We start from the raw sequence: 12,796 nt of genomic DNA, 5'->3' as shown, positions 1-12,796 counted from the left end.
TGGTGGGCCAGATTGCTTCTGTCTGGTCCTAACCCTGGGCAGAGTGGTTATCTAGCTCCCTTGGAGTCAAGGTCCACAGCTCTTGAGATCTTGGCTGTCCTGCTCTCATTGGCCCCTGCTCTTCAGAGACCCAAGGAGCTGGTGTGAGGCTGTGCAGCTGGGAGAGAACAGAGAACACAGTGAGGAGAGGCGCTAAGAAGCAGTCCACCCACAGGAGAGCGCGGTTTCACGTATTTATTTTTGGCAGGAAGGAAATCATTGCAAACCTCTTCACTGACAACGCTCGCCCCTGGAAACGTGCACATTCCACATGTAGTATTTCCCCAGTGATGTTTATCACATTCAAATGTCCAACAGAAATCCATGACTACCCAGACACCAGCATCTCCACCCCTTGGGCAGGGGTGTTAGAAGCTCTCTGGAGAATGAACAGCAGCAGACACCATTAGATTTACAGTAAAATAGGAACAGAGGCAGCCAGTGGACTCTGCACAGGTAAAGGCAAGCACTTCAAACCATCCATTCTTCTCGAACCCTGGCGGGCCAGCTGTCCATCACAGCACCTTTAAAAGCAGAGGCACAAACGTCACTAGTGTTTGACCATAGGGCTGTGTGGTTCTGGGTTTCATGAGAAGGCCATCCTGAATGCACAGGGCTGTAGAATGTTGCCAGGTTCTGGACTTACAGACTTCCTTTTCATCCCACGCGTTCACACGCTGCAACCATGACAAGTCAGTGCCACTATGGCATCCTCCTGTCTCCAAGACCATCTCAGCAAGATGGCACCACGTCAGAGGAGCTTCCCCACCAGCCGTCAGCTACGACGGGTGGTGTTTCTTTTTAGGATACAGATGCATTGTTTACAAACAGCTAATGGGTGAGACCATGGACCAACATGTGGGATTCCAGAGCAATGGAAGACAGAGCAGTAACAACCTCCACTGTGCCTGGGTGCTTCCACTCGAGGCCCAGCCAGAGTCCATGACCCACAGTATCCTGTTCCAGATATTAAAGTGAAAAATAATTGTCCAGGAGACTCTATTTTAACCTGGTACCAAAAGGACCATGGAAACTCAGGAGGTCAGATTTTTCATTTGGCTTAAGAGTTGGGGGTGTTTTGGTAACAGGGGAAGTATATGGCACAGAGATAGGTTTCCTTAGGTTTTAAAGCCCACAATCTCATAAAAGGTAATAAGTAAAAACAATACCCGTATTTACCTTAAAAACATAAACCCCAAACATTCATCTCATTTCTTGGCCTTATGTTAGAATTCTATTGCTTCATTTACATGTAGAAGATTAAAAATATATATATATCAATATAGATATTTTGATTATATACATAAAGCAGAATTAAGGGTTAAAATAAGAACGGAATTTTGGAGTGGGGTCGAATAAGGTGCACAGAATCCAGAACTCCCCGGAGGGCCTGCTGCCCTCCCGAGACATTCTGTGTCTGTGGTGGCAGGAACTGGGCTCCACCCCCGCCAGCTCTGCACCGGCCCAGTGCTATGGCACTCTCGGCCTCGGGAACGACCAGGTGAAGGATCTGGCTCAAGCCTGCCAAGTGTCTTCACTCCATCAGAAGTGGGCACGATTCCTAGGTTTGATGCCCCTGTAATATTCTAGAATTTCCTCGCTGCCCGCTAGTCCAAGTAAGACCTTGCGATGCCAACAAAGCAGGGAGCACAGGTGAGGGGCCTAAGGCTCTCATCAGGACCGACTTCTGTGTGGATGTCAACATGTGACAGACACTTGACTGCAACATTCAAGACATTTAAGGCAGAGGGTTCATTTAATGACTAGTTTTCTGAATCAAGGTGTATGGCATGTGCAGACCTGCCATATAACTGTCATTTTCTGTGGTCACACTGAGCAAGGGGCTGTTTCTGTGTTAACTGGTGTGTGGATGACTGGAACGCTCAGAGTGTGGGGAGACCTGGTTTCCCCTAAATACTTACTTCTCTCCTGAAAGCACGGCAGTCCGCAGACCAAAGTGCTGTTGGGAGGACGTGATTGGCAGCTGGCTTCACTATTTTGTGAATGAAAGCAGAAAAGAAATTTTACTTTGACACCCCCCCCCCCCCCGACTGTTTTCCAATCTTCATGGTGCTGGTGGCTCCCACCAGAACTCCAGCCTGACCCATAGAGGACTAAGGCAACGGTGCCAACATGAAAGGGTTCTTTTTAATTACCTTTAAGAGCAATACTTTATATAGACCATCTTATTATCTAACGAGGATCATGGCACTGCTTAAGAGATCTCACTGGAAAAGGCTGCAAAAGGAGCCCCAGCTCAGGGAGGGGGCCCTTTCTTTCCCTGGCTCTGGGTAATGGGTCCCACGTCCAGATGCGTCTCCCCCACCCTCAGCTCAGAAACAGGCTGTGCTTCAAAAGAGAAGCCCAAGAAATGGACTTGGGCTGCATCAGCGTGGTGGCGGCTTGAGGCCACAGGTTCTCCTGAGAGAACACTCAGCTTAGCACAAGCTCTGAGGCTGCCTGCAGTTTGAAAAGGACGCCACACCAATGAGGTGCGCCGGCCCTTTGGTCTTTGTTCCCTTCTGAACCTGTGAGGTGGGCACCAGAGAAGGAACGCAGTCCGCAGTCCTCAGTGGGGTGGGACACCTAGGTTTCTGACCCTGTCCAAGTCTGCAGCTTAGCAGTGAGCAGATTCTGAGCGTAGGCACAGTGGCAAAGAACAGTGTAACAGCCGCTGGTCAATTCCATTTGGTGGCAGCGCGGTAGCAGCAAAGAAAATTCCCGAACAGCTCCATGGGTATCCAGCTTTTGAAAAGGACAGATTTAAAATAAACCAATGAACAGAATTCCTTTTTTAACTATCCAAGGGTTTTAGAGTTTTCTGTAACTGCTCTACCCCCAACGACAACAATAACCAAACCAAAAACATACAGAAGTATGGCAGTCGTGTGGAAGCAGAAGTGACATGATGCCACTTTTCGAGGGGAAAAATGTGACCTCAAGACAAATCTGTCACCATCAGAAATAATATGGAGAATACAAAAGGATCTATCGTTGCCTAAAGCGTTGAGCCACACGATTGTGGATACATTCCAAACTGGGTCAGAAATGAAGAAACACACTGATACAGTCACAGGATCTCCTCGTGGAGCCTGGCCCTGCGGCATGCCACAGGTGGTCAGGACAGCGCACCTGTTGGGAGACAGGCTCCTGTGACTCACCCCCATCCCCTGCCACCCGCCCCCCTCCCACCTCCCAGGTTTTAGAAAATTGTCATATCCATCTTCTTAGAGAATCTAAGACAATAAAAGACTAAAAGATGTCTGGAAATATGTCGCATAGAAAAATTAACTCTCAGCTTAAAATAACATTCAAAAAGGCACTTCATCCTGTAGGAAAAGATTCTGAGTTGGGTCAGCTCCTCTGAGCTGGGGTAGAAGGGGACAGGCTGTCTGCTTGGAGGGGAGGACAGTTGTAAAAGGAAGTCTGATAGATACCAAGCTTTTTTTTTTCCCATTTTTTTCCTTTTTGGTATGTTTTAAGAAAAGCAAATCCAGTAAAATGCATGTCCCTTTATGAAATTCATTAAAAGAGTTCATTTTAAAATAGTTGTTTCTGTTCTTAAAAAAGAAACCAGGTAGGTATGGCCACATTCGCCCCGTGGCCTGGAGCACGGCGTGTCCTCACTCTCAGCTCCCGGGGGAGCGGAGGCCAGGCGGGTCCCGAGGCTGAGGTTCCAGGGTGCGCAGGCAGGAGGCGGGCGGAGGCCGGGGCTACCTACTGCAGAGTCTGTGCAGCATGCTGTACACGTCATCCTCCTGGCTCAGACCCTCGAAGAAGGGGATGAGGTCCAGCAGTTCTGTGTCCGTCATGTCGTCGAACCAGGACTGCACAGGCACCTGGAAGACAGTGCGTGCAGCGGGCAGCAGAGCTGAATCAGGCCTGTGGGCCGCGTCCAGCCTGACTGGTCCCCACACTTCAGTGTTTCAAGATCACCAGCACCATCTTCTTTCTTCTCCCATCCCAGCTAAAATCAACCTGAATCTATCTGGTTCGGGAGGTGGTTCAGGAAGGCAAAGTTAAGAGTATCCAGTTGGCATGCACTTTCCTGTTTTGTTTTCCTGCTGCATAAAAGGTAGCCAGAACGCAGAATATATAACTACCTTGCGTGTGTGCATGCTAAGTTGCTTCAGTCTTCCCGACTCTTTGCGACCCTATGTTGTAGCCTGCCAGGTTCCTCTGTCCATCAAACACTCTTTCTATTGCATCAAACCACTCCTTGCACCTCAGAGCACTTGCAGTCAGAGGTCACCGATCAGCCACTGACATCTTTGTAGAGAGTATCTGAGGGCTTCTACTTAGTGTCACTGCACAGCACGGAGACATGGATTATTGCCTCCCATGCTTCGCAGAGTTCAGTTAAAAGGGCAAGTATAACATCTCAGGACATTCTGAGCCACAGAAAAAGAGAGTCTCCTTCAGTTTTAGATAGAGAGGTGGGGAGGGCTTCTAGAGGGTAGTAGCAAGAGGTGCAAAGAAGAGACATAAAAACAAATTCGGGGAAGCCAAAACTGTTTTTAAAACTAAGATTTTTGACCCTTTTACAAATCTAAAGACTGTTTAGAAATGTAATAGTTCATTGGTGGTTGTGGTTTAGTCGGTTAAGTTGCGTCCAATTCTTTGCGACCCCATGGACTGTAGCCCTCCGGACTCCTCTGCCCACGCGATTCTCCAGGCAAGAATACCGGAGCGGGTTGCTATTTCCTTTTCTAGGGGATCTGCCCAACCTAGGGATCGAACCTGCATCTCTTGCATTGCTGGTGGATTCTTTACCGACTGAGCCACCGGGGAAGCCAACAATTCATTATGTAATTAAAAAAAAAAATCAACAAGCTAAGGAGTAAGCAAAAAATGACCACTCCTAGGGGAAGGGGTGGGAACAGGGGAAAGGGCAGGAATGGACACAAGATTTCTCTGAATGTATCTTTGTTGACAGTTTTAATTTTTAAAAAAATTTTGGCCGCACAGCGAGTCATGCAGAATCTTCATTCCCCGAGCAGGGATCAAATCCAAACCTTCCTGCGGTGCAAACGCTCATGAGTCCTAACCACTGCCTGCCAAGGGAGAACCTCTGGTGACAGTTTTGATGCTAAACCATGTAAATGTGTTACATGACTGAAATGAAATTAAATCAGTCAGGAAAAAAAGCAACAAAAAAATGAACCTTCACGTAGATAAGGTTGGTGACATACCCATAGAAAGGATTATTTCAGGTGATTTTGAAACATAGTTTTCTGTTTGTAGAATTGCTCAAAAATATTCCTAAATGCATTCAATTGTTTTATTGTTAGTAATAATATTAAAACAATGCAATTTTGAAACTGTTAAAACTATACTATAGGATGAATCAAATCTGTAATGATGTTAATAAGGAATCATGAGTTTCAGTGTAAGAGGAGACATAAATACAAAAACAAAAGGAAATTAAATAAAAACTGTTACAATTGAATTGGAAAAACCATTGTGAATTTATGATTTTGTCCTCATTCTATAAATAAAAATAAGTGTATTTAGCTCTGTCCAGTAGAAAGGACTAGAAGCAAAGGACATCCTAGTAACAATGAGAACCCACCCAAACTGTGGTCTTTAAATACCATTTTCACTCACAGGAACCAGGTTGCATAGAAAAATGGCTGATTATAGGGCTGGAGCAAGAAATGGACAAGATGAGCTTGGAGTATCTTGTTGGACCAGAAAGCAGGAAGTGATCAAAGACTATTGTTATTTGAAGGAGCATGCACTGGCTATAGGTGAACATTTGAGCATAAAAAGGATAATAGATTAAACTATAACATAAAAAAATCCATAGCTTCATAATGGTACCTAAAAAAATTGGTTACTTCTAGAGATTGCTAGAGCACCATCTCATAACTCTCAAAACAGAAAAAATAAAGAAAAAGAACCAAGACTTTACTCTGATTTCCCTATTCAAACTGAATTGTAGGGTAATCAAGTAATCAATGAGAGTAAATTCAATTAAAAAAAAGAAAGAATTCTAGCCCAATAGATGCAGAAAGAATGATAGAGTTTAGAAATTACCATTTTGTAATTTCTAATAAAACAGTGGATGTAGGCAAAGATCATCAACAACTGCTCACGTTTTTAGGTGAAAAGTCAATTCAAAAATTGAAAATGGATGGATCAGGCTGGATTCAGGTGTTAACCTGAATCCAAAGGGCAATTTAAAATCTTTAAAAGTGGGACAATCTGATGTTATATGCCTCCTGATGTGACGTCACAGTAAGAACACAATACCCAAGCCATGTATGTACCTACCTTGTTTGGATTCTGACTCAATCCAAATAAAAGAAAATATTTCTAGATGATAGGGAAAAGATGAATACAGACTGGATATTAGTGATAATATCAAGAAACTGCTAGTATTATCAGATGTGATAATGGGATTAGGATTTATTTTTTTGGTGGTGGTAGGAGGGGCTGTGCTGCATGGCCTGTGGGATCTTAGTTCCCTGACCAGGGATTGAACTCGTGCCCCCTACAATGGAAGCACAGAGTCCTAACCACTGGACCGCCAGGGAAGTGCCTGGAATTGAGATGATAAAAAGAATCCTTATCTGTTAGACACATTACAAAATGCATTATGTTGAATTTAACTCATCAAAAGGAGCATACTTTAATATATTTTGAATGTTTGTTCAGTTAATGATTATATACTAAGTGAACCTAGTTTGAACTCGGTTTTTGGTAAGAGGAGCAACATAGTTATGGTCTCAAGGAAAAGATGCTGTATGGGCTTTCGTTGAGACTGGGAAGCCTGGGCTTGGGAGAAGCATCCTCTCCAGGGCCTGAGCTGGGGTCTGGTGTGGCGGCCACTGTGGAAGGGTGAGCAGTCTCCAGGAGGGCTGACCTTGCCTCCTGGAAATGAAGGGCCAGCGGCAGGAGGGCGCCTCTCCTGTTCTGAGATGTGCTGCACCCAGAGACTTGGCACTGGGAGCTGCCACGCTCCGGGGAGTTTTATGTAGGAAATGTTCCCATTGTCTACTTTTTAAACATCATTAGGAGGTGGTAAAGCCTGGTAGTCTCATTTGAAAACCTCACTAAAGTGTTTTATTCATTCTTAATACTTCTGTTGAAGAGGTCACCCAGACCTTCTGAATTTACAGGGATCACGAAGTCCTGGGCAATAGCCAGATCCAGGAGGCCAATGACAGACAAAAACCTTCTCAGTCATGATCCCAAAGATGCTGAGAAGGTACAGGCTCACTGAGCACTTACCCAGCACAAGCACTGCCACACTTGATCCTCCAACAATCCCATGAATCAGCATGCCTAGAATGCCCATTTGACAGAGAAGGCAACTTTGGCAGAGAGGCTCAGTGAGCATAAATAACCATCAATGTTATTTAACTGCTCAATGCAAAGCTGGGATTTCACTAAGGAAAAGGCCACGAAACCCCTGCACAGGTGCTTGAAGGTACAGAAGTGGCAAGAGAGCTGCTCTGCCTGGCAAGAGAGCTTAGCTGGAGCCCTGAGTCCCTTTGGTCTGGGGCTACTTACTGCATTCTCAGGATGGAAGATGTAGGAGGCAGGAGAATTGTCCACGATGATCACTTTGCTCAGCTCCCGCCCAAGGCGACTCAGGTCTTTCACATAGTTCCCACGATGGAAAACACACGATTCCCGGAAGAGCCGGGCCCGGAACACACCCCAGCGGTCCAGCAGGTCGGCCACAGGGTCTGCGTACTGGGAAGCGGGTGTCATGGTGAAGGCTGGGGGCCTGGAAGAGCTCAGGAGCCCTGACCTCCGGCAGTGAGAGCCACACTACTCTTCTAAAAAGGGACTTATAGAACTGCAGGTGTTTCAAGATCCTGGGTATTTCCCTGACACCCTGGATTCTTCCATTTCTCTCACTTCTCATATCAAATCCATCAGAAATTCCTGTCAGTTCCCTCTCCAAAAATATCTCGAATCTGCCTGCATCTCTCTGTTTATACTGTCACTCCCTTGTCCGGGCCTCTGTAATCTCTGGCCGCAGAGGAGCCTCCCTCTTCCCTTGGGGCCTCCTTTCCACTCACTCACTCACCTTGCAGCTGTCAGAACGGCTGCTGGAAAACACCCATCAGACCCTGCGCTGGCTTCCTGCCACACTTGGAACGAAGCCCCACGTCCCTGCCAGATCCCACACGGCTGCAGCTGCCTCTCAGCTCCACCTCAAGTCACTTGAGCCACGTTGGCTTTGCACATGGTCGGGACCTGTGCATCAGTGTCCCCTCGTCCCATCTGCTGGAATACTCTCTTCCCCACTCTCTGCACACACTTCTCCTTCCATCTCCTCAGTTTTCAGCCCTTGGCTTTCCTCACAACCTTCCCAGCCCTTCTGGACCTTCCTCTGCAGAAACTCTCTGGCCTCACAGCTGCGATCGCCTCCACAGAGCTCACCACTACCTGGGACCACCTTATGGTCCCGTCACCTGTCAGGGCCCCCGGCCTTGCCTGCCATGTTCCCCATGACATCACCAGCACCTTGGGGTGCCTACCTCTTGGTGCATGTGCATGTGCTAAGTCGCTTCAGTCTGGTCCGACTCTCTGCGACCGTATGGACTGGAGCCTGCCAGGCTCCCCTGTCCATGGGATTCTCCAGGCAAGAATACTGGAGTGGGTAGGCATTCTCCTCTCCAGGGGATCTTCCCAACCCAGTTTATGTCTTGGCAGATGGGCTCTTCAGCACTAGCGCCACCTCTTGGTAGGGCTCAGTAAATACTAGTTGCATCAGCAAAGGGAAGTGTGGACTTGGGATCTGGCTGGTGTGCACGGGGCCACACTGCCCCCTAGAGGAGCTCTGAGCAGCACGGCCAGCCCAGCCCCTGCCTGTCACAGGATGTGCCCAGACAGCACAGCCACTGACTTGGAACCCAGGAGTTTTAAGGGAGGGAATTAGAGCCCCAGTCACAGCTGGGGTTCATCCTGCTTGGCCATCTCCCATGGCCTGGGGAATTTTCCCCAAAGAACACTGAAAGGGATGAAGAAATAAAGGGGTTGTGTCTGAGGGAAAATCTTCATCCAGACTGAGTAGCTGGGGCTGGAGGCAAAGGAGTGGCAGCTCCAGGCCACGTGGCCTCAGCACCAAGGCCCAAGTGAGGGGCACAGTCAGAGGCCCTTAGGGGCCCAGACGCTCTGCTGGGGAAGTAGGAAGCACCCGAGGCTGGTGGTGCTGGGAAGGCCAGTGGTGGAACGCAGAGCACCCCGAGTGCAGAGCAAAGGCTGTCATGGCTGCAGGATGCAGGGCTACAAGCAGCATCCTGGCTCCATGGGTGAGTCCTCTCTCCAGAGACATCCTGACGGAGCAGAGTGCAGGAGGAGGCTGGGTTTCCTGTTGACCAAGGGAGGTGAGCTCAGGGCTCCAGGTGAGGGTAGCGAAGAGCCATGTGGGTCATTTTTAAGCAGCTGACTCTAGCTAATTTCTTCATAATCATTAACAACGGCGGTGGCATACATCTTTCAAGGGAGTGTCCTAGCCTGGGGCTCCCGGCCGTGGGGATGTAAGCTTCACGTGGGCAGGGACCATTTCGTGTTGTCTGCAGTATGCCTAATGCCTAGGACAGTGCCAGACACACAGCAGGTATAAAGGACATACTTGGTGGGTGAGTGAATGAAGGAAGGACACAAGATGGGGAAGTAGACCCTGTGGGGCTCTGACTGTCAGCAGAGGTTGCTCAGGCCCCAGGGAAGCAGGCCAGGAGGTCCTGCACACCAACGGTGCTGGCTGGGGGCTGAGTTCAGGGCCAAGCCCTGGGGAGTGGATCCCTGTCAGCAGAGCTGTGCACTAGGGAGGAGAGAAGCTGGAAGGCTGCACATTTTTTTTTTTTTTTTTTTGCCACATACACTGCATGGCATGCGGAACTTCCCTGACCAGGGATGGAACCTGTGCCCCCTGTGGTGGAAGCGTGGAGTCCAATCCACTGGACCACCACTGAAGTCCCTGGAAGGAAGCACGTGGGGGCTGATTCAGCAAAGGCAGCCTGGGGTAGCAGCGAGAGAAGGGCTGGAGAGACAGATGGAGGGGCAGGTGGGAGCCGTCCAGGAAGAGAGACCGAACAAGGATGTTTAAGCAAGTGCTGGGGATGATGCCAAGAAAGAGTGCTTTCAATTTTGCCAAAAGAAAAAAACAGCTCTCAATCCCCCAGCACAGTGCAACCTTCCTGTTATTTCTTTGGGTATCACTTCAGGCGCCTCAGTGGCCGAGAGCACTGTCGGAAGAGCCATCAGCACCACAGCAGTCATGGACCGTTCATCCGAAAGGGTACCCACTGGGGAAGACGATGTTCTTCCTGAGGCCGCATTCTATTTTCAGCATAAAGACAGCCTGGGGCTCTTGATTCCCTCCCCACTGGCTCAAGCTTTATGGCCTGGTGATGAGCCTGGCAGAATGGCAGAGAGATGGCCAAAACCAGAAATGCCCAGCCCAGCAAAGCAGCACAGCACATCTGGGAACTCAGGGTAAGAGTCCCCAGCATTCAGAGGAGGGAGCCTGCATAGAGATGGAACACGGGGGAGGAAGCTGCCTGTGCGTCCTTGGAGCAGGTCTGCAGACAGGCAGATGTCTAGCCTGGACTCTGCAGAGCTCATCCTGAGCCCACTGAGGGTCCCTAAGGTGCCCATGGAGACACTCTTGGTGCCACCAACAAATGGATGGCATTGGCCCTGTCAGGGCCAGGGTTGGAGACACAGACATGGCAAAGAGCTCTTTCGAGGAGCAGGGCCGGCCTTCCACACAGTGCAGGCACCTCAGTTTACCTGCGAAAGGACAGACTCACCCACATGGTGGGAGGCAGTGCTGTGAACCTGCCAGGTCCCTCAAACAGTGGATAAAGGCAAAGAAACCACTTTGTTTGGTCAGGGCCATCGTAGATGCTGGGTCAGAGACTCAAACCAAATCACGGGACCAAAACATGTGTGGCTTATTTTATCATCATGAATAATTATAATAAAGAATGAATACCAAGAGCAGTGACCGTGTGACAGTGCCCAGCACAGCACATGGGAGACTCAGCAGGGGCTCTGCAGGCCCTTGCTGAATAGGAGTCGGGCCCTGTGCTAAGCTCCTTCTCAGCGTTATTTCATTTGATCCACCCCACAAAGTAGATGGGATCATCCCTATCTCATAGAAGAAACGGAGGCGAGGAAAGTGAAGTGACTGGCCTGAGGTCCTGGGGCTCTTTAGGGCAGTCAGAACGCTCATGCGGCCTCCGTGGGTGGATGAACCTTTGATGCTTATCCTTCCCTGAAACCTGGGTGAGCTGCTAAGCCAAGTGCACAGAGGCCTCAGCCAGTCACCAGATGAGAGGCAGACGCCTGTCTCGGTCACACGGGACACGCCTGTGGGTTCCTGGTCTGTGGACAAGCAGCCTCAGCAGCGGCATGCAGCAACTTTATGGAGCGTTTGTTCCCAGTGCTCCTGTAGCTATGGTAACCCAAAAGCCTTTCAGGCTGGTGCTGTGCACATGGCCTGCATCTACCCCATCTGGGGTGGGAACCTGTCACCATGGAAACTGCTTCCCCCACCTTAACAAAGGGCTGCTTGACAGACAGGGGGCAGGGCTGGACGGGCTGGGCTCTGAGGGCTGGGGGCGCAACCCACCTTGGCCAGGCTGGCAGTAAAGAGCACACATTCGAACAGCTGTCCCATTCTCTGGAGGAACTCGTCCACATGTGGCCGCTTCAGCACATACACCTGCAACGGCAGGGACAGCATGCAGGTCAGTCACAGCCGCCACCGAGGAAGGCCTGGGGCCCCGAGAGCCCTGGGGAGGAAGAATTCCTAAGCCGGTTCCTGCCTCCTGTCCCCAGGAGGACTGAACGAGGGGCTGTGTAATATAACATGGTGCTGAGGACCAGATACCCCTCACGGTGCACTCCAGGTCTGAGTTTGGAGCAGACTCCCCGCCCAGGGGGGAAAGGGAAGCTGACATGGTGTGGAGGCTTCTGGGGATTTTCAGAACCAGTGAGTGGAAAGGTTGGGCCACGTTCGGGTGACCCAGAGCCTTCATTTCACATGTGTTTCATGGGACACGCTCTGGGTCAGGCCGCTTCTAGACAGAGGCCGTGGTCTTGGGTGGTGCTTCTGGTGGAGGTCGGGGCGTGGCCCACTGCCCGGCAGGTCTGGGATTGCTCCAGTGGTTGCCTACTTGATTGGAACCCTTCTCCTGCCAGAAGGCCTGGGCTGGAGGCGCAGGAGCAGTAAGGCTGCGTGAAGGGCTTCCTTGTCGGTGTGGGAACCATCTACTTGACACACAACATTAACTCTGCTTCCGTCTGCTCCAGAAACAGATGCTTCAGGGGATGTGAGGCCAGCCTACTCTTAGCCCCAGCAGCCAGGCATCAGAAGCAGCCGCCAAGCACAGGGGGGCAAAGGACCACCTTTGCTAGAATGGCTGGGCTCTGCCCCCAACTGGAAACCTGAAGAGATCTGAGGAAACATGGGAGCGGGGAAAGAAGGCAGAGCTGGCGAGAGGAGGCAGAGAAGGTGGGAGGAGGGAAGAACTAATTAAAACTTGAATAAATTTCATTTGAAATTAGCCATTTCCCTAAAATAATTCAAACTTGTTAAAATTCAGTTCGACTCATATTCCTTCAGTTCCAGCTCTGGCCTCAGCCTGAAGTGGTTACAAAGGTGAGGGAAACACAGGCCTTGCCCTTGAAGAGCTCACAGTCTAGAGCAGACATTCAGAAAAACAGATCAAAATAAACATGCATAATGAAAGCTGCAGCATAAGGATAAATTAGTGATGATAAACTT

General features: G+C 49.6%; 1 protein-coding gene and 1 long non-coding RNA gene across 2 annotated transcripts in view; both read right to left on the bottom strand.

The window, feature by feature from the left end:
* Positions 1–219: 219 nt before the first annotated feature.
* Positions 220–3,202, bottom strand: LOC129634849 (uncharacterized). The gene is made up of 2 exons (XR_008705944.1): positions 1,962–3,202; positions 220–563 (listed from the first exon to the last, which is right to left on the bottom strand). It is a non-coding gene; the product is annotated as an uncharacterized LOC129634849 (long non-coding RNA).
* Positions 3,203–3,243: 41 nt separating this feature from the next.
* CTDSPL (CTD small phosphatase like) overlaps positions 3,244–12,796 on the bottom strand; it is a 124,934-nt gene continuing 115,381 nt past the window's right edge. The window contains exons 6-8 of the mRNA XM_055557364.1: positions 11,639–11,731; positions 7,558–7,743; positions 3,244–3,878 (exon numbers count right to left, since the gene is read on the bottom strand). Of these exons, the coding sequence (XP_055413339.1) occupies positions 3,753–3,878; positions 7,558–7,743; positions 11,639–11,731 (405 nt within the window). The 3' untranslated portion in view covers positions 3,244–3,752. The remainder of the gene's footprint in view (positions 3,879–7,557; positions 7,744–11,638; positions 11,732–12,796) is intronic.

The sequence above is a fragment of the Bubalus kerabau genome, chromosome 20 (assembly GCF_029407905.1).
Source record: "Bubalus kerabau isolate K-KA32 ecotype Philippines breed swamp buffalo chromosome 20, PCC_UOA_SB_1v2, whole genome shotgun sequence".
NCBI lineage: Eukaryota > Metazoa > Chordata > Mammalia > Artiodactyla > Bovidae > Bubalus > Bubalus kerabau.
This window is presented reverse-complemented; position numbering and strand designations above follow the sequence as displayed.